Source organism: Ovis canadensis, chromosome 1 (genome assembly GCF_042477335.2).
Source record: "Ovis canadensis isolate MfBH-ARS-UI-01 breed Bighorn chromosome 1, ARS-UI_OviCan_v2, whole genome shotgun sequence".
NCBI lineage: Eukaryota > Metazoa > Chordata > Mammalia > Artiodactyla > Bovidae > Ovis > Ovis canadensis.
The window spans coordinates 230,873,194-230,894,389 of record NC_091245.1 but is presented as its reverse complement, the minus strand read 5'-3'; the positions used below and the strand labels follow the sequence as shown (position 1 = coordinate 230,894,389).

Here is a 21,196-nt window from a genome sequence, read left to right as displayed (position 1 = left end):
GCTTCCTCCCCTGTTTGGTGGTCTCCAGAGACGGGAGCCCAGTATGAGAAGACTGTCCTTGCAGCTGACAGACCATATGAGGGAGACTCTGAAAGGAGAAACAGTGGAGAATGGCAATGGTTTGAAAAGTTATCACATCCTTCTCAGCATCCTCAGGCTCTGCTGGAACCTTCTTTCCTTTCTAGTGAGAAAACAGACTCGATGAAGGAGCAGACATTTCCAATTAGTGCCCAAAATAAAGCCAGAAGAAACTCGAGAGAGCTTGTGAGATGATTGATTGCCTGCTCAGTATAGCATCTCCTGAGGCCCATTCTCCTCCTCCCCAGCCTCCCCACTGTTTCACAGAGGGAGGGGGAGCTCTCCTCATCACCCACATTTCCTAGGACTTCGGCCCAAACCAGGAGGAATAGTTTTGCCTGGGAAGAGAAACAGGAGCAACGGAATACCTTCCTGCTCCACAGCCACCTCCTCTTCCGACAAATCCAGTCCCAGAGAGTACATAGCTGATGAAAAGCAGAGAACAGCATGAGTGTAATTAAATTCCTTGAGCTGACACACACAGAGGTCCAGGTTGCACACTGAGCAACTTCATAGACCACGGTGTAAATGGCATCCCCTTGTGATGGGCAGGGCCTAATGTGCACAGCTGTATGTGGCAGCCCTGCCAACTATCCCCCAGGTTTTGCCGAGGCAAAGAGTAAAACACAATACGGTACATCTGTTTTTTCCCCCAAGGCAAAACAAGAATAGAAGACTTTGTTGTCCATAATTTTCTATAAGGATATTATCAAGTCTTCTCCTAAAGTAATTCAAATGCTCAAGACAATTAGGTGTCTTTCTTTCTGAAACAATAGAATGCTTATTTGTGTATTTCTTTCCCTGTTACAAAATTACATGTACATCTGTTCACAGATATACAGGTACATACGTTCACATAAACGGCAGTGAAAGAGTAAAGCAGTGAAAAAGGATTTATGCCAAGTCTACAGTTAGCACACACACTATAAATATTATATTTAAACTTAATTTTGAGCTTCCTAGAGGTGAAGGTACCCTGTTGATTAGCTGCTAAGTCATATCCGACTCTTTGTGACCCCATGGACTTTAGCCCACCAGGCTCCTCTGTCCATGGAATTTCCCAAGCAAGAATACTGGAGTGGGTTGCCATTTCCTTCTCCAGAGGATCTTCACAATCTAGGGTCGAACTTGTATCTCCTGCACTAGCAGGCTGATTCTTTACTGTCTGAGCCACCTGGGAAGCCCCCAAACAGGGTAATACAATTATATTACTCTTAGCTGGTGGGTAAAAATATACCTGATGTTTAGGAGACACACCTGTTTTCCTGACGCTCAGTCCTTAAAGAAACACGTCACAATGAAGCTAACTAGTTTTCCTATCTTGGCCAGGCAACAATGGCTAGACAGGGGTGAGGGGGGCAGAGCTTCAAAAGATACATGCAATGAAACCTACATGATGTAGAGGTTGAAGTTGCAGGCACGGAAGCCAGTGGGCCAGGTTCAAGCGCCAGCTGGCCTTGGGCCATCCGCTTAGCATGGCTCCGGTTTTCTTGCCTGTAAAATGGAGGTAACATATGCGCATGATCTGCTGTGACAGTATGTGGAGTATAACGATGGTGTGCTTAGCATAGCCTCTGGTTCATGGTAAGCCCTCAGTATATTAGTTTTTATTACAGAAGCCTGAAACAGGAGCTGGAGCTTGTGGCCGGGATAAAATACCAGACTTACACCTAAGATGCCCAAAGAAGGAGGCATGAGAAAACAGGTTAGGGAGGCCAGGGTGAGGAACCTTCTGGAGAAATCCTGAAAGATGTCCAGCCTCTGTGCCCTTGACCTGCTGCAATGTTCAGGTTTCACCCTCTCAGGCAAGCCTTGGCAACCAGCAGGTGACATTGTAAAGAAATGGCTATCAGGTTGATAATAGTTTTGTTGCAAATGCAGAGGGACATGTATATATGGCGGGTTCTTGAATCACCCTTACATGGATGGTCAAGGCATCCAATGTTCTTACAAGGCTGGAGCCTCAAGCCACAGGCCCGTGTGTGTGTATGTGTGTGTGTGTGTGTGTGTGTGTGTGTGTGTGTGGTGGGTGGAGGGTGAGGGGATGGGCCGGTGCAGGTAGCAGGCACAGGATACACAAGAACCAAAGTCCTTGTCACGGATCAGCTGGCCTCTGGAAGGAAGGAGTATTGAGTTTGAAATGTTGAGCCTCAGAGGAAGGCACAAGGCCACAGTGACCTTCAAAATGGCTCTATAAAAAGGGCTCTGTAAAAGCCTCTGACTAGAAGCAGAGAAAGGGGAAGTTAGAGCACCCCCACAGGCAGAGCTTTTCCAACTATTCATACTACGACCCACAGTGAGAAATGTATTTTACACATGAATACATATAACTGAACAAAATTTCACAAAACAGTTCTTACTCTCACCATGCATGCTTCACTCTCATATTATCACTTCCATTTGCTTTCTTTAAAAAAAATTCTATTTTATTTCACAATTTCAAAAATGCTGCTTTAAGAGAAAAGATGGAAAAGGACCTTTTGGGAGGACCTTGGGCCCAAGACCGTGAGAGAGAAGGTTCTTTGGGACAGATACTGACTAAGGACAAAAGGTCTCGTGCCACAGTGCAGCTGCGAATGTTGGGCTGAAGAGGGGAAATCAGTGAGACCCCACTAGATTGGATCTTCTTTGAATCCCTCAAGCCTTACACACACTGGGCCTTTCAGTTCAATTCAGTTCAGTCGCTCAGTCGTGTCCGACTCTTTGTGACCCCATGAACTGCAGCACACCAGGCCTCCCTGTCCATCACCAGCTCCCGGAGTTCACTCACACTCGCGTCCATCGAGTCAGTGATGCCATCCAGCCATCTCATCCTCTGTCGTCCCCTTCTCCTCCTGCCCCCAATCCCTCCCAGCATCAGAGTCTTTTCCAATGAGTCAACTCTTCACATGAGGTGGCCAAAGTACTGGAGTTTCAGCTTTAGCATCATTCCTTCCAAAGAAATCCCAGGGCTGATCTCCTTCAGAATGGACTGGTTGGATCTCCTTGCAGTCCAAGGGACTCTCAAGAGTCTTCTCCAACACCACAATTTAAAAGCATCAATTCTTCGGTGCTCAGCCTTCTTCACAGTCCAACTCCCACATCCATACATGAGTACTGGAAAAATCATAGCCTTGACTAGACGGACCTTAGTCGGCAATGTAATGTCTCTGCTTTTGAATATGCTATCTAGGTTGCTCATAATTTTATTCCAAGGAGTAAGCGACTTTTAATTTCATGGCTGCAGTCACCATCTGCAGTGATTTTGGAGCCCCCCAAAAATAAAATCTGACACTGTTTCCACTGTTTCCCCATCTATTTCCCATGAAGTGATGAGACTGGATGCCATGATCTTCATTTTCTGAATGTTGAGCTTTAAGCCAAATTTTTCACTCTCCACTTTCACTTTCATCAAGAAGCTTTTGAGTTCCTCTTCACTTTCTGCCATAAGGGTGGTGTCATCTGCATATCTGAGGTTATTGATATTTCTCCCAGCAATCTTGATTCCAGCTTGTGTTTCTTCCAGTCCAGCATTTCTCATGATGTACTCTGCATAGAAGCTAAATAATCAGGGTGACAATATACAGCCTTGATGTACTCCTTTCCCTATTTGAAACCAGGAAGAGTTATTTTAACCGAACTTGACTTATCCTAACGGCAAGTAGCTGCCTCAAGTACGCAGCCTTCTCATGAGCTGACGTGACAGCTCAACGGACTTGGAACAGCTGGAGGAATGGCTGGATGGCGTGTCCCACTATCTTTCTTAACCCTGTCCTTTTTCACCTGGGCTGACACGAGGGCCTTTGTATCAGGACGTCAAGTTTGCACCTGACATTCCTCTTGTAGGGCCTGGGGCTCTGGCCTTCTCTGAAGATACTCCCCTCAGGTTGTCAGACCCCAGAGTTCCTGTCAGCTGAGAAGAGCTGAGGAGCTATTTTAAATAGTTCAAGCTACTAAATGAATTTTCTAGGAATGTTTCCTCATTGATTCCTTCTCCATTTCCTCTTTCTTCAGTAGAGAACTTCTTTCTCCCTTTTCCTCCCTCTGTGCCACTAGACTTCTCAAATAAAAAAGTTACAGGTCTTTTTTTACAAGCAAGTGCGTGCTCTGGCTGTTCCAGAATGCTAGTGCTTACCCAAGAGAAGAAATATATATATTTTTAATGAGACCATTGGAAAAGACTTTGATGCTGGGAGAGATTGAGGGCAGGAGAAGAGGGGGACGACCGAGGATGAGATGGCTGGATGGCATCATTGACTCGATGGACGCGAGTCTGAGTGAATTCCGGGAGTTGGTGATGGACAGGGAGGCCTGGCGTGCTGCGGTTCATGGGGTCGCAAAGAGTCGGACACGACTGAGCGACTGAACTGAACTGATCGGTTCTACCCCAGTGTGTGCAATTTCCGTTTTGAGTAAGACAGTTCCAGCTCCTCCTTCAGGCTTTTTCCTCTACGCTCCCGAAGTTCTTGAGCTTTAATCGTCCCTGAGTGCTCCCACGGGAGGAGGGGCCGCGGAGGACCCCAGTTCTCACTGAAAGAAGGGCGGCAATAGGGCCTTGTGAAGGCACCTGTGCCTGGGGCAAGCGACTCAAATTTCCGACATGTCATTGCTTCTTCCTGGAAACCACGATAGTGGTCAGTATCTTGCAGAGTTGTTACAGAGGAAACAATGTATGTAAAACGAAGCAGAGTGCAAGCCACATGGAGATGCTGAAAAGTCGTTAGTAGTTGTTGTAGTAGTAGCTGGAGTTTTGTCATCATCACAGTTATTACAAGCTTCTTCTTAAAAGTGAAAGTGTTAGTTGCTCAGTCCTGTACTCTTTGCCAGCCTATGGACTGTAGCCCACCAGGCTCCTCTGTCCATGGAATTCTCCAGGCAAGAATACTGAAGTGGGTAGCCATTTCCACCTCTAGAGGATCTTCCCAACCCAGGAATCAAACCCAGGTCTCCTGGCAGATTCTTCACTGTCTGAGCCACCGGGCTCGAGTATGGATGCCAATTCACAACTATCTTCTTAGATGACTCAAAGCAAGTTAGGCTTATTTTGACCAAAAGAAATAGGAAATGGATCATTAGTATTGTTGCCGCTGTTAAGTATTTACGAGGCAGCCTTCTGCTCACATCACTATATAAAGAGCATTGAACCCAGTGCCTATCCAATAGGAAGGTCGTTTTTTTAAAATTATTTATTGGCATATAGTTGCTTTACAATGTTGTGTTAATTCCTGCTGTACAGCAGTGAATCAGCCATATGTACACATATATTGTCTCTTGTTTTTTTTTTTTAAATAGCAACAAGGCTTTTATTTTTATTCAAATTATTTTTAAAACAATACTTTTTCCCTTAGAAGGTGGCACATTTTCAACGATTAAAAACAAAATCTAATGACCCAATGATAATCTGCCTAGAAATACATACATACAATATTAATCTGACAATATTAAATCAGTGGTAATCACCATAGAACTGGGCTGTAAGTAGACTGTATACTATAACAGGAAGAGTGTGGATATCCCTTCTTTTTTGGTTTTCCTTCCCATTTAGGTCACCACAGAGCAATGAGTTCCCTGAGCTATACATAGGAAGCTAGAGGACCCAGCTGTGAAGTGGTAGATTCTACATAATGATGTGAAATGAGTGGATCACTGGAAGCAGGGGTTTCCTTGGTATAACTGTGACATTTAGGCACAGATCTTTTCCGTTCTACTAGGTTAAAAGCCCTCTCACCCCATCTTAGGTCAAAGCATGTGTTTCATTTTGTTTTCAAATTGTCTCCCTTGCTCTGCTCCCTGCACAAAGCAGGCTTTTGGCACAGTTTGGTCAGATGGGTAAATACAAGTATTAAACAATCCTATGACACCACATCAGATGCTCAGGTAATGTTTTAATGCGTTCGTGGTGATGGATGGTAAGGAACAAATGCTGGGACCCTTTTCAGAGGAAACTCCACTGCATGGTATCCTCCAGCCCTGGGAGGAAGCAGTGGGTGTATCTTCTCAAGTCAGAGTTGGCAAGAGGCAAAGAGAGGAAGCTGGTGCCTGAGCTTGTCATAAGTGAACCTGGGTGAGTCAGTGTCTATTGTGAACAACTAGCTCCTTGATAAGGGGCTCTCTGGGGAAGAGAGATTCATCAGGACACACATTCTGAACAGCTAAAGAGGCATTCACCTTATGGGAGGATGTCAACCAAAACTCCAGAAAAATGATCTTGTGTAGGGAAAGCTTGTATCTGGAAAAGGGACTTTGTGCTCCACTTGAGGGCAGAGTCTTGGCTATACAGGTGCATCCATCTGCTTCTCAGCTGGATTAGAACATTCAAAGTGTTAAAATTAGTAGGTCTGCCTAAGTTAAGCAGAATAAACAAACCCAGGACAAGGATAAGCCTTCTTCTCACTAATTTTCTTTTAATATTTAAATAATATTATTTGTTTATTTTTGGCTGCATCAGGTCTTAGTTGCAGCACGTGGGCTCTTCCTTGTGCCATGTGGGCTTAGTTGCCCTGCAGCATGCAGGATTATGGTTCCCTGACTGGGGATCGAACCCATGTCCCCTGCATTGGAAAGTGGATTCTTAACCACTGGGCCACCAGGGAAGTCCCCTCACTAATTTTCAACATCATCAAAGTTAGATCTCAGAGCCTAAGCATCTAGTTGTTGACATCTTGCCACTAATCACAGATAAAAGAGCACCTTAATTGCTCTTCCACAAAACATGTTTCATTGGATTTAAGTGGCCCTGAACTGAAGAGAGAGCAGCCAGGTCAAGGTGAATGCTTCCTTCTACTGTACAGAATTCAATCACAGGGTTGATGAAAACATGTTGTAAACTGTATTTTTGCCATTATAAGGTGACCTTTTTTTTTATGCTTTACAATTTAGTATTTCTTAAATCAGTATAGACTGGATATTTTATCTATACAGCTAATGCGTTTATTTTTCTCAGGAAAAAAAAGAAAAAGCTGCCACTAAGCCAGTGGAATATCAGGTTTGATGCTACCTCAGAGTTAGAGAAATAGGATGCGTCACTGTTTTTGTCTAAGAACTTTCAGCACAATGCCTTGTGCGCAGCCCTTGAGTCACGAGCCCCCTCCTAAACAGCCCCGTCCTCCCTTGGGTCCTGGAGTAACCCAGAGATGCCTTGTCACAAGGACATATTAGGACAGCATGGTCACTGACGCCCAGGAGCAGCTATATAATTTGCAGATCCAAGTGCAAAATGAAAATATGGGGACTGTCATTCAGAAATCGTAAGAATTCTGCAGAGTGACAGCAGAACATTAAGCCAAGGGTGGGCCTTTCTGAGCCTAGGGCGCTGTGCAGCTTTCCCATCTCATGTGCACAAAGCCAGCCCATGCTGCCCGAAGGAGCAGGCCATGCTGAGCCTCAGATGCCATAGGAGTCCTCACGCTCCCCAGAAGCCCCCCTCCCTGACACTTCAAGCTTTCCTCAGTCCCATTCCCAAATCCCCATCCCACCACATCTTCTACCACAACCTATCAATTCAGTGTGTGCTTGCTGAGTCGCTTCAGTCATGTCAGATGGTTTGTGACCCTATGGACTTAGCCCGCCAGGCTCCTCTGTCCATGGGATCCTCCAGGCAAGAATACTGGAGTGGGTTGCCATTTCCTTCTCCAGGGAACTCTTCCCAGCCCAGGGATCTCTTCCCAACCCAGGGATCAAACCCATGTCTCCTATGTCTCCTGCATTACAAGCAGATTCTTTACCACTGAGCCATCAAGGAAGCTCCTTGTCAATTCTACACATGCCAAATTAACCCTTTCTGTCTGGAGGAAGGGTGATAAGAGAGTCATGAGCAGTGTCAAGGCTCAGGAGACCTCCCAGCCTGCACCTGGACAGCGTGGGCCCCACCCCAGCCAGTTTGGGCATCTTCTCGTTGACTTCCCTTCTGTCCCCCTTTTCCTCCTTCTTATTGTCCAGCTGTCTTCTGCTTTAGAGTTAGCATCCCAGCCCCACTCTCCCAGGCCCTTCTTTCTCTCCATCCCACATTCAAATAACTTTATTCCACAAACCACCACACAGCAGTAAACTCAATAAAGATTTTCAGCTTGATAATTGACCTATAGGTCAGAATTCTTCTCTATGTGAGCTATAGCACAGTCCAGTGTGTTACCAAGTTATTAAGCCAAGTTCTGAGTCAGCCTTTGTTTATTTGGAGCGTGGTACTGATGCCTAAGCTTTCTTCCACTGACATTGAACTTGAATTTTCCCTCGAAATGATTATTGTTAAGTCATTGCCTGAACTCAAATTAATGAGTTCATAATCACATTTTTTTCTGGGATTGTGACTTAGAAATAGAAAACACTTTCAAAATCCATGGCTTTTTAGGAGAGAGAGTGCTAAGGAACCAAGAGTCTGAGAAATGTAGGGAGCCAGTTTTGAACTTATTCCATTTTCCCCAACAGGCTTCATTCACTCTCCTGGGAGGGGGTCACTGATGGGGTGACAGGCAGTTCTACACCATGACAGAGCCCAGTACCAAGAAGGATGTGCGATCCTATCAACTAATTGGTTGGCTTCATGAAAACTGTTGAGAGCAATCATTTTTTTGACAGCTCAAGTTTGACCAGGTACATTCCATAGTTGAAGATAATTGGAACTGCAAATGTCACTAAAATCTAATATCTTACAAGGACTCCAGAGTTGAACTTTGAAAAATTATTAGTCATTGAAGAATTCTCTCATGATGCTGCCATGGCAAAATTTCCTTTTCTGAATCTACTTTGTTATATGCTGAGTCTGCAGGCATATCATTCCTTACAAGGTTCTGGAGATGATTAAATGGGCAAACAAGTACAGACTGCTTGGCACACCTCTTGGAACATAGTAAGCACTCAATAAATGTTAGCTGTTAATGTTATCGGCTCCTTTATTTTGAAACTGACATTAATTGCTGGGACAACCAAAGTACATTGAATCATTCTACTGCTTTGCAAGGCAGTCTCTTCACACAAGTGCTGATGCTTACATGTTAACTTAGTTTCTAGCTAAGCAAAGAGTCAGGTTTGTAGGTAGCTTTGGATTCAAAACCTAGGTTAACCACTTATGCTATGAACAGTGATTCTTTACCATCTGAGCCACCAGGGAAGCCCCCTGAACAGTGATTCTTATCCAAGGGCAATTTTATCCCCAGAGCAACACTTGGCAATGTCTGGAGACATTTTCTGTTGTTACAACCCAGGGAGGTGCTGTTGGCATTTAGCAAATAGAGGCCAAAATGAATGTGATAGTTGTTTAATCATGTCCAATTCTTTGTGATCCCATGGACTGTAGTCCGCCAGGCTCCTCTGTCTGTGGGATTCTCCAGGCAAGAATACTGGAGTGGGTTGCCATTCCCTTCTCCAGGGGATCTTCCCAACCCAGGGATTGAACCCAGGTCTCCTGCATTGTAGGTATATTCTTTACCAACTGAGCCATCGGGGAAGTCCAATAGAAGCCAAGGATGTTTCTGAACAACCTGCAATGCACAGGGCAGTCCCTTCTCTCTCCAGAAAAAAATTATCTGGTCCCAAATTCCAGGAATGTCACAGCTGAGGAACTCTGCTCTGTGAGAGACCTAGGTGGGATGTTGAATCTCACTGGGCCTCAGTTTTCTCGTTTTCAGAAAGGAAAAGAAATAGCATCCTACATGCAAGGTTGCTAAAGCAAAAGAAAAAAGTTTAAATGAAAGTCCCTCAGTGGGATTCTGACATATAGTCACCTGACCTAGGCACCAGGGTCATGGAAGTGGTGGTGGGTTCTGTTGGTTCCTGTGCAACAGGAGAGTTCATTCCCATAAATACCTGGGGAAAGAGAGAGCGTCTCAGAAACCATTTAGGCTTTTTATTACCAGGAGAAGGAAAATGTAACAAGAATCTGCTCTTCTCCTTTTGTTTCTTGTTTGAGATGTTTGCTGCTAAGTCACTTCAGTCGTGTCCGACTCTGTGTGACCCCATAGACGGCAGCCCACTAGGCTCCGCCGTCCCTGGGATTCTCCAGGCAAGAACACTGGAGTGGGTTACCATTTCCTTCTCCAATGCATGAAAGTGAAAAGTGAAAGTGAAGTCGCTCAGTCATGTCCGACTCTTCTCGACCCCATGGACTGCAGGCTCCTCCGTCCATGGGATTTTCCAGGCAAGAGTACTGGAGTGGGGTGCCATTGCCTTCTCTGCTTTGAGGTGTTTAGAAGTGTCTATAACTCTCCGTTGCACTACTGTTTCCATCCCTTCTCAAACACACAAAGTCCAAGTTTTGCAACCACAGTGAAATTGAAACAGCTTTTCAATTCTGCTAATTCACTCAGTTATCACTGACACTGGGCTTCCGTGTTGGTTCAGTCAGTAAAGACTCTGCCTGCAGTGCAGGAGACCCAGGTTCCATCCCTGGGTCTGGAAGATCCCCTGGAGAAAGGAACGGCAACCCACTCCAGTACTCTTGCCTGGAGAATCCCATGGACAGAGAAGCCTAGTGAGCTACAGTCCATGGGGTTGCAAAGTCTCCACCAGCCATGTAACTGAGCCCCCATGAGTGATCTGCGTGATCCTGCCCCAGGTCATGTCCCCTCAGTCCTGAACACGCTGTCTTCCTCCACACGATGAGCACACCTCCCTGTGATTTCCTTTTTTTTTTTTTTTTTTTTGAGATGTATTAGTTCTGTCTGTACTGGCTCTTCGTTGCTTTGCACAGGCTTTCTCTAGTGGAGCAGCTGAGCAGGGCCTGCCCTTTGTTGCAGAGCGCAGGCTCTAGGGTGCATGGGCGCAGTAGCTGTGGCACACTGGCTTAGTTGCTCCAAGGCATGTGGAATCTTCCCAGACCAGGGACTGAACCCATGTTCCCTGCATTGGCAGGCAAATTCTTAAACACGCGACCACCAGGGAAGCCTGCTCCCTGTGATGTCTATCCTGCCATAGACTAATTCCTAACTTGAGGGTGCAGATATAATTGCTTCCTTTTTTACTGATGAAATGTCTCTGAAGGACAGAGCTCAGGCCTATTTGGTGACCTGATTGTGGATCTCTTGTTAGTGATGTCAGGCAACTGTGGTTCCCTGCAGGGAAGACCTTCAGAAAATTCTCATGTGGGTAACTAACCAGGCCAAATGGACAGGGTTTTCCTCAGGGAGGCAAATGATCCTTACTGCAAATCCTCCTGGGTCTCCTGAAGAGAACAAGGCATATCATCAGAAGTGCATAAGCCAGTGATAAGCCTTTATCAGAAGAGAATGCTGAGGGCGAAAGTTATTTACCATCTAATGTGCTGCTTCCCAGGGCTTCCCAGTTGGTGCCAGTGGTAAAGAACTCGCCTGCCAGTGCAGGAGAAATAAGAAATTCGGTTTGATCCCTGGATCGGGAAGATCCCCTGGAGAAGGGAATGGCAACCCACTCTAGTATTCTTGCCTGGAGAATCCCATGGACAAAGGAGCCTGGCAAGCTACAGTCCATAGGGTCGAAAAGAGTCGGACATGACTGAAGTGACTTAGCACCCACATACTTACTATTTCCAACCAAGGAATGGCTTTAACATAAGAGACACCGTGCTCGGGCCTTATTTAGCATTTGCTCAGTAAAGGAGTATTGCCCAGTGCCAAGCATGCTCAGGGCAATGTGCTGGGCACAGGACACGATAATGAACAAGCCATGCCCCTGCCCTCTGGATGCTAGTGCTGAGCTGACCCAGGGTCCTCCTCAAATCCTTCCTACCCGGGGCCTGGGGCTGTGAGTTATTTGCTGAATCCTCTCCAAGGAGCTGATCCAACCTTACCTGAAACATGCTTTTCACATAATTCTACCAAAACGCCTCTTGGGTCCTTTAAGGAACAAATGTGTCTCCTCTGCAAAATCTGCCCTGGGCCATAAACACACTTCACGCTCTCACAAAGTTTAACTCTCTTCATCAGCCCTTACCTTCATATACGTACTAAATGTAACCTACAAATTTATGTAAAATTTGGCTTCTTTATGTCATAAGTTTAGCACAAGGCATCACCACAGGCCTTTGATAAACTGGGACGGGAAGTGTTGGGGAGGGGCACTGAGCTAAGCCACTGGCTGGCTGTGGAGGGCCCAGGAGGACTAGCCTGCTTACAGATGGTGCCCAGAGAGGGCAGCTGGGCAGCCCAGGTAGAGCACACAGGCCTGCTTCCCACTGCCTATATTTGGCGCATCCAGCAGGCAAATGAGCACAGGAAAAACCATCGCCTTGATGAGACGGATCTTAGTCGGCAAAGTACTATCTCTGCTTTTGAATATGCTATCTAGCTTGGTCATAACTTTTCTTCCAAGGAGTAAGAATCTTTTAATTTCATGGCTGCAATCACCATCTGCAGTGATTTTGGAGCACACAAAAATAAAGTCTGACACTGTTTCCACTGTTTCCCCATCTATTTCCCATGAAGTGATGGGACCAGATGCCACGATCTTCGTTTTCTGAATGTTGAGCTTTAAGCCAACTTTTTCACTCTCCACTTTCACTTTCATCAAGAAGCTTTTTAGTTCCTCTTCACTTTCTGCCATAAAGCTGGTGTCATCTGCATATCTGAGGTTAATGATATTTCTCCCGGCAATCTTGATTCCAGCTTGTGTTTCTTCCAGTCCAGTGTTTCTCATGATGTACTTTGCATATAAGTTAAATAACCAGGGTGACAATATACAGCCTTGGCGTACTCCTTTTCCTATTTGGAACCAGTTTGTTGTTCCATGTCCAGTTCTAACTGTTGCTTCCTGACCTGCATACAGATTTCTTAAGAGGCAGGTCAGGTGGTCTGGTATTCCCATCACTTGAACAATTTTCCATAGTTTATTGTGATCCACACAGTCAAAGGCTGTGGCGTAGTCAATAAAGCAGAAATAGATGTTTTTCTGGAACTCTCTTGCTTTTTCCATGATCCAGTGGATGTTGGCAACTTGATCTCTGGTTCCTCTGCCTTTTCTAAAACCAGCTTGAACATCAGGAAGTTCACAGTTCACGTATTGCTGAAGCCTGGCTTGGAGAATTTTGGCTGAGCCCCAAAGAATTGATGCTTTTGAACTGTGGTGTTGGAGAAGACTCTTGAGAGTCCCTTGGACTGCAAGGAGATCCAATCAGTCCATTCTGAAGGAGATCAGCCCTGGGATTTCTTTGGAAGGAATGATGCTAAAGCTGAAACTTCAGTAATTTGGCCACCTCATGTGAAGAGTTGACTCGTTGGAAAAGACTCTGATGCTGGGAGGGATTGGGGGCAGGAGGAGAAGGGGACGACAGAGGATGAGATGGCTGGATGGCATCACTGACTCGATGGACGCGAGTGTGAGTGAACTCCGGGAGTTGGTGATGGACAGGGAGGTCTGGCGTGCTGTGATTCATGGGGTCACAAAGAGTTGGACACGACTGAGTGACTGAACTGAACTGAGCAGGTAAATGAGACATAACAACTGGGGACCCAGACCATCTTTGAAAGTCAAGGCCAAACTTCTAGCAGCTGTCTTTGGGAGACCTGTCCACACATGCAGGACCTGGTCTATTGTCCTTAGATATGGGGTCAGGATTCAAACCTCTGGAAAGAACTGGGAAAAGCTATCTCTAGGAAAGTTGATTTGAATTGAGACCAGGAGAAAGAGGAAAGAATGATATACTCATGCAAGAACAGGAAATGAGAACCTAGGGGAAAACTCAGTCCCAGAGGCTGTGGTGTGATGATTTAGTCGCTAAGCCATGTCCAGCTCTTTGTGACCCCCATGGACTATAGCCTTCCAGGCTCCTCTGTCCATGGGATTCTCCAGGTAAGAACACTGGAGTGGGTTACCATTTCCTTCTGCAGGGGATCTTCCCAACCCAGGAATCGAACCCAGGTCTCCTGCATTGCAGGCAGATTCTTTACCAGCAGAGCTACGAGGGAAGCCCAGGCGGGTTTCCAAATAAGGTATGCCACAGCAGTTCCTGGGCTCCCTGGAGCACACCCGGGTCTCATTGGCAATGATAACTCTGTAGGGAGTAGCAGCAGGGATCAAGGAGAGACCAGGACAAGCACACAGCGATAGCAGGGCTGTGGAGCTCAAGTCTGGAAGTGACTTTTTCCCAGCTGGAGGGAAGAGGAGGACAATGCTGAGGCAACCCCAGATCGGACGAGACGAGCCCAGAGCAAAGCCCCCATCACAGACATGGGTTCATGCTCTGGTGGATCTGTGCTTCAGAGGACCCGGCTTCAGGGCTTTAAAAGAGCAGAGGTCAAGCTGGAGGAAATAGCAGAGAGGCAACTGATCTGTACATCCTTAGATGTGCAGAGACAGAAATGTTGAACTTACAGGTTTGACATGCTTACGTATCTCCTCTCCAAGACTGAAAGACTGTCAGGATTACAGGGCAGCACAGCTTCTCTGTGCTCTGCAAAACCCTATGTTTGTAATGGCTGGTGGTAATGATGGGGAAATGGCCTTTATTAAATGATGCAGTCTGTAAGTTAAGAAGAAGCGCAGCTACAGATATATTCCAAAGCTTCCCTGAATCACTCATATATATGAAAGTAGCAAAGGGTGACACAACCCCCAACTATGTATGATGAGTTTGTTAGCTTGAGGGTATGTTAGATCACAGACTTTATTTCTCACACTCTTAAAAAGTTACACAAAGTAAAAGGGACATAATGCGATCAGTGTGAAATCTTTGGGGACATCTCACCATAGGCCAGGGAGCTGCTCTTGAGCCTGCATGGCCTTGGTCAGTACCATCGGTTTGGACAGCTCTGTTGAGAGCAGTTCAGGGATGCTGAAAGCCCCAAACAAATTCCCTTATGAGCTACTGCCAGTTTTACTTTCACAGAAATCCTCCTCAGCACACTGAAGAGAAATCAGAAATCCCTTCTGCTTGGAAGTTTTAACTTATGCAGGACTTCCCTGGTGGTCCAGTGGTTGAGAATTTGCCTGCCAAAGCAGGGAACACGAGTTCCACCTCTGGTCTGGGAAGATCCCACATGCCATGTAGCAACTAAGCCTGTGCACCACAACTGCCGAGCCTGGGTGCCTAGCACCTGTTCTCTACACACAATGAGAAGCCCACGAACCTCAGGGAAGAGTAACCCCTGCTCGCTGCAACTAGAGAAAGCCCGTGTGCAGGAACGAAGACCCAATGCAACCATAAACAGATTTTACAAAAAGAACTTAAGTGAGGTTGGCCCTCTCTTGCCCATGATGGAAATCTCGGAGTCAGGTCTGAGCACAGAAGGGTAACTTAATATTTACATATGAAATCTAAGTGTTTCTGTAGCTACAGAGGAGACCAGGCTCTCAAAGGCTTTACTCTTTACCATTGTTCCTCTCAAAAATAATCTTCCATAGAAACAGATGTTAGTTTCTTCTATCTACATCAAAGTTCGAGAGAAGGCAATTACTCAGATTATGCTTTAGATAAGCAGCGTTATTCTGTTCAGTTCTTCAAATAATCTTCTATTTAAATCATAGCTAATTACTATTTAGCAAATTAAACTCATTGAGTATTTCAGAAATGTTCTATTTCACTGTCAGAATGAATGCTTTAGAGATCCCCTATGGTGAGGAGCCTTCTTTTTTCATTATATAGAATATTATCTAGTTGGCCTGAATCCTCGATAAAGATTTTCTTTTCATATCCCTTAAAAGTAGACATTTCTTTAGCACAAGAAATTTCTTAGGTAATGCAGAAAAACCTTGCCAGTATCTCTAACTGTGGTTAGACCCTCAAACCACGTGTCAAGGTCAGGAGTGAAGAACGGATGTTTATGGGAAGGTGTGACTGGCTAGCTGGAATACACTAGAATCAAGCATGGTGGTTTAGTTGCTAAGTCATATTTGACTCTGCGATCCCATGGACTATAGCCCACAAGAGTCCTTTGTCCATGGAATTTCCCAAGCAAGATCACTGGAGTGGGTTGCCATTTCCTTCTCCAGGGAATCTTCCCAACCCAGGGATTGAACCTGCGGCTCCACCGTTGCAGGCAGTCTTTTGCACTGCAGGTGGATTCTTTACCCACTGAGCCACCCACCAGAGCTGCTACTTGGGCTGTGTGCTCCATAGTTGTTCAGCCATCCAGCCTCCCTCCAACCTGAAGGAACACTTTTAACTGAAGATTATATAGTGTCAATAATATGGATTCCTTGAGAAGAACTAAATCCACATTACAGAATGAAATCTATTTATTAAAGAATTACTCAGCGTAAAGCAAACAAGCTACACACACGATAGAGGCATCTGCAGTGGGGTTATGCCTACCAGGTCTGTTATGATACCAACAGCACTGGCCTTAGACCCACATGCTTCAGAGGATCCCTCTCTGGCCATCTTCTAACCACATTCCCAGCCACAGCTCCCACCTCTCGTAGCAAGAAGTTCATGGAACCAAAGGGCCTTTTCCACTTGGAACCCAAGTCCTCCCTTCTGTGCAGTGCTTCAGGTTCTCAGGACCCTAGAATTTCCTGCTCAAATCTACATCCATGACCTACACAGACCTCTACCCCATGTCCTACCCCCATGGGCAGATTGACCCACCAGGGTGTGTGCTCAGAGGCCTGAGGAGTGACCTGTGGAGGGGGGCTGTCGACATGAAATGTGGACAAAATTTGGACATATAGTACAGTAAGAGGGGAGGCTGGGAGAGGTATGTATATATATATACACACAAGGCCCCGGGGTGCAGGGCAGGAACAGAACTGAGTCAGGCTGCAGGCTGAGAAACAGTGAGCCAGCTCTTTGTGTACTACAGAATCCTACACTTGAGCCTAATCTTCCAGACAGTTACAAAGGTATATTCGTAAGATAGGAGGATGGAACATATTTATTTAACAGTTTACCAGCCTGACAACTTCTAAATATTTAGACATACAGTGAGTGGGCCTCCATCTATACTCCTGTCCTGGGGCCCAGCAGTGTTGCAGAGTGGGAGTCCCTAGTGAAGTCTCCAGTGTTGGAGGGATCCCCTTTTTATAGCATCACTTAGGTCTGCACAACCTGCTAATCTACTTCCTGATCACGTCTCAGTCCCTCAGTTGTACTGGACACAGAGAATTCTCAGTATGTATATCTGGGGTTGCTCAAAGTCCATCTTTGAAAGAAGGATCTTTGTCAGATATGTTCCTATAACTCTAGTTATTTCACAGACCTGTGAAAGCTCCAGGAATTGGAGCAGGAACATTACCCAGTAAATCTTATCTGCCTTTTATGTCTACTTCATCTCCCCTTTTGAACCCATAGCTTTTGTGCTATCTCTAGCTACCCAACATCTCTGCTAGACAGCAGCTTTCTCACCCAAATCTGCATCTCCATAAATTGTCCTATTCTCCACTCACCCACAACTTTGTCATAAAGTTCCATTTCCTCACTGAAGATGATTTTATCCAAGTGAAAGCAAAAGGAGTCTGCAAACACTAATTCGTACTACAGTGTGAATGACTGATAGTTTCCTTTTCACCATTTCGACTACAAAGACTATCTAAAAAACTTTAGTTGAATACAGTGAGTAATTTCAGCTGTCTGCTCTTATAGACATATTTTAAGAACAACATAGATAAGAATGTTTGCTTTTTATTGAAATTGAAAATTCAATTTTTATTAGCAAAAATTTATTAACATTGACAAAATATATTTTAATTTTATAAATTATCTGTTTATGATGAAGACCAATACAGTAAAATATCCCATATAGTAAATATCCCAGTAAAAGAAAATAAAGCAATTTGAACTTAATTATTTATTGGATCGATGGCACTGACTGGCAGAGGAGAAACTGACTTTCTCGATAGTGAACATTGCCCAAAGGATTCTATTGATGAACTATTTCCTCTAAGCCCCAGTTTAATTCTCACAGAGTATGACTTCAGAATTCACTAATTAAATTCAAATCATGCCTGGCTCTGCTCTTCAAGTCTGCATCAAGGTGATTTCAACCCAAGAGAGTTCATTTTAAATTTAGAGAGGGCTTGTTGGCAAACATGTGTTATGAGGGGGGATATTCCTCTTATAGTTTTATAATATAATACCCTGTCAGAGATTTTTTTTAAATGGAGTGAGGAAGAAAATGCTTTTATTCTTCAAACCACAATCAGGAGAATACCCCAGATATGAAAATCAGAGCATCTTGGCATCGTGGTTTCTCCTTGGACTTGCAGAGGAAGTGATATTCTCACTTGGGATGCTTCTGTGAGAAAGTCTCCATCAGTCAGGAACAGGGAGACAAATGGTTCAGCTAGTCAGTTATGAAACAAGATGGGCATTGGGAGAGCGTGTCCCTAAGGCGGATAAGGGAATCATCATCTGCCTTATCTGAGTCACATGGGGAAGGGTGGTTCTTGGCAGTAAGCCATTTTCGGGAACACAGAAGTGGAGGGAGATCTCTTAACCATCACTGTTTTCCAGGAGTACAGGGCTCAGGAGAAGTTCCACATTGTCCATCTGCTTATAGAAGTGTGCACTTTCTTAATGCACAACTGTCCCGTTTCATACCAGTCCCTCCCTACTTGCTGAGAGCAACAGTGCCCTCAGCCTCATCCCTCCCCTGCCTTGCTCTCCTTTCTCACACCAGGCTAACTTACTCAGCACCTCTGCCTGGAGTACTCCACCACCAGTCTCTCTCATTCAGATACTTTATTGAAATGCCATCTTTCCTCTGAGACCTTCCCTCTCACATAGCCTATCTCCCTTCTGCGCTTCATTTTTCTCCTTGCGGCATGCATGGACTACTTCACTGATTTAACTGCTTTATTGTATGTCTTCCCATTAGATTATAAACTCCATGAGAATGGGGATGTTTTCACACTTAGTATAAGCTTTGCCTCGCCTCCTGTTATTAAAGCTGTTTGTTACAGTGATGAATACTCTTTTTTACACATGAACAGCATGACCTGGGAAGAAGAACATTCTGTTTCTCTTCTGAGCGCGTAATACAAAAATATGTATTTGAAAATTTTAAAAAGTCTTTTCTTTTTTTTGTAATCACAACTGAAGATCCTAAAGCCAATATACAGCTACATATGTTCCAAATATCGGCTTTCAGAATTTTGGCCTTTTAACTCACGTGTCTAATTGATCTGAAAGAAAAGGGCAGAACACTGGGTGCATTAAGAAATGGCCACTGATCCCTCAGGGTCTCCTGATCTACAGGTGCACAGGTGCTGTGTTAACCACATGTCACACGAGGTCTGGGTTACTCTCTTCCTTGCAGCAAGTGAGAGTTGCACAGCTGAATGAGACTTTTCTTCTTTATTCCCTTTTTATCGTTGGTGGGAGAAGCAAGCATAACAGCATTTCCCCAAACTTCTTATAATCCTGCAAAAGGTTTGGGTTCCCAGAGAATGAGAAGGAGAAAAAAAAAGTCTAATGAAAAGAAAAAGGCGGAATTGATTCTCAGGTGATGTTTCTTTATCTTACTTTTTTATTGTAAAACTAACATCATCAAAAGTAATAGAATATTCTTAAGCCTTTGGTGAGTCTATGTCCCTAATAAAGATTGATTTTATTATTTCATATTTTCTTCCAGTTCCTGATCACAAGCACATGTAATTTTTCATACAGTTGCAATCATAGCGTAGATAAAATTTTATATTTTTAGGGTTTTTTCCTGCTTAATGATAGTCTACAAAAATTATCCACATTATCTTGGCATCCCCAAAATTATCATATTTTGGTGCCTGAAGAATATTTCATTAAGTCACTGACGTACCGCAGTTTATTTGTTCAGTGGACATTTCTCTTCTTTCTGGATTACTTCTCTCCACTCTTCTTTTTGCTGGATGTTGGACTTTGAAAAACTCTTCCAGTTGAGTCACTTGACTTGTCATAACTTGATGTTACCCAACTAGCCACGTTCCACAGAACTTCCAATGTGCTCCTAATAGGGGTTCTGTGTTGGGGCAGGGAAAGGAGGTGGGGGGACTGTGAGAAGGGGAGCCTGTCCACAAATGTACTTGACAGATCTTGGAGTTTTAGTATCACATTTATATATTAAAGGCTCTGAGAGGTCTTTCAGAAAAGGAACTTACCTGACTTTAATCTAGCTTTTCCAGACTTTGACCATCAGGGACTCTTCCTGCAATTTCCCTGTGGTCCAGGGGTTGAGAATCTGCTTGCCAATGCTGATGATGCAGGTTTGATGACTGGACTTCCCTGGTGGATCAGATGGTAAAGCGTCTGCCTACAATGCAGAAGACCCAGTTTCGATCCCTGGGTGGGGAAGATCCCCTGGAGAAGGAAATGGCAACCCACTCCAGTACTCTTGCCTGGAGAATCCCATGGATGGAGGAGCCAGGCGGGCTACAGTCCATGGGGTCCCAAAAAGTCGGACACGCCTGAGCGACTTCACTTTCTTTCTTTCTTTTCTTTCACTTTCAGGGAACTAAGATCCCACTTGCCATGGGGCAGCTAAGCCTTCACGCTGCAACAATTGAGCCCACACATGGCAACTAAGACCTAACACAACCAAAGATACATAAATAAATATGTATTAAATATGCAAATAAATATTTTTCAAAAAGAAAAAGAATTCTTGGAGCTCATAGAATCTATCCAAGGGAACCTTCAGCTTCCCTAGTACCTGGTGCAAAAGCGCTGCTCTAACAGCTCTCTCCAACTGAAGTCTTGCTAGTTCAGGGATGAGTTCCTCATCTTTCCTGTTCAAAAGCGTCTCTCCACTATCCATTAATTTCATAGCTAGAATTTCAGAGGAGCAAATGGAAGCCCATGTTGTCTTGGGTTAGCACAGGGGGTGCTCAGGGGTTAAGAGGCTTGAGTTCTGCTCCCAACCTTGCTCCTATCTTTCTCTGTGACTTTGGGCAAATCACTACCACCTCTGCCCCATTGCTACTCCAATTATAAAATGAGGGTCTGGAGTAGATAGTTTCTGGAAGGGTAAGGCTGTACCCAGTCCCTACAGTCTTTACAACTACCACACAATTGCACTCATCTCACACTCTAGTAAAGTAATCCTCAAAATTCCCCAAGCCAGGCTTCAGCAATACCTAAACCATGAATTTCCAGATGTTCAAGCTGGTTTTAGAAAAGGCAGAGGAACCAGAGATCAAATTGCCAATATCTGCTGGATCATCAAAAAAGCAAGAGAGTTCCAGAAAAACATCTATTTCTGCTCTATTGACTATGTCAAGGCCTTTGATTGTGTGGATCACAATAAACTGTGGGAAATTCTGA

The 21,196-nt window shown here is 44.7% G+C and overlaps 1 protein-coding gene across 1 annotated transcript in view; it reads left to right on the top strand.

Moving 5' to 3' along the window:
* Nucleotides 1-7,221: 7,221 nt before the first annotated feature.
* Nucleotides 7,222-21,196, top strand: part of LOC138443495 (cytochrome c-like) — a 62,472-nt gene continuing 48,497 nt past the window's right edge. Inside the window, exon 1 of the mRNA XM_069596048.1 lies at nucleotides 7,222-7,304. Coding sequence (XP_069452149.1) covers nucleotides 7,222-7,304 — 83 coding nt within the window. The remainder of the gene's footprint in view (nucleotides 7,305-21,196) is intronic.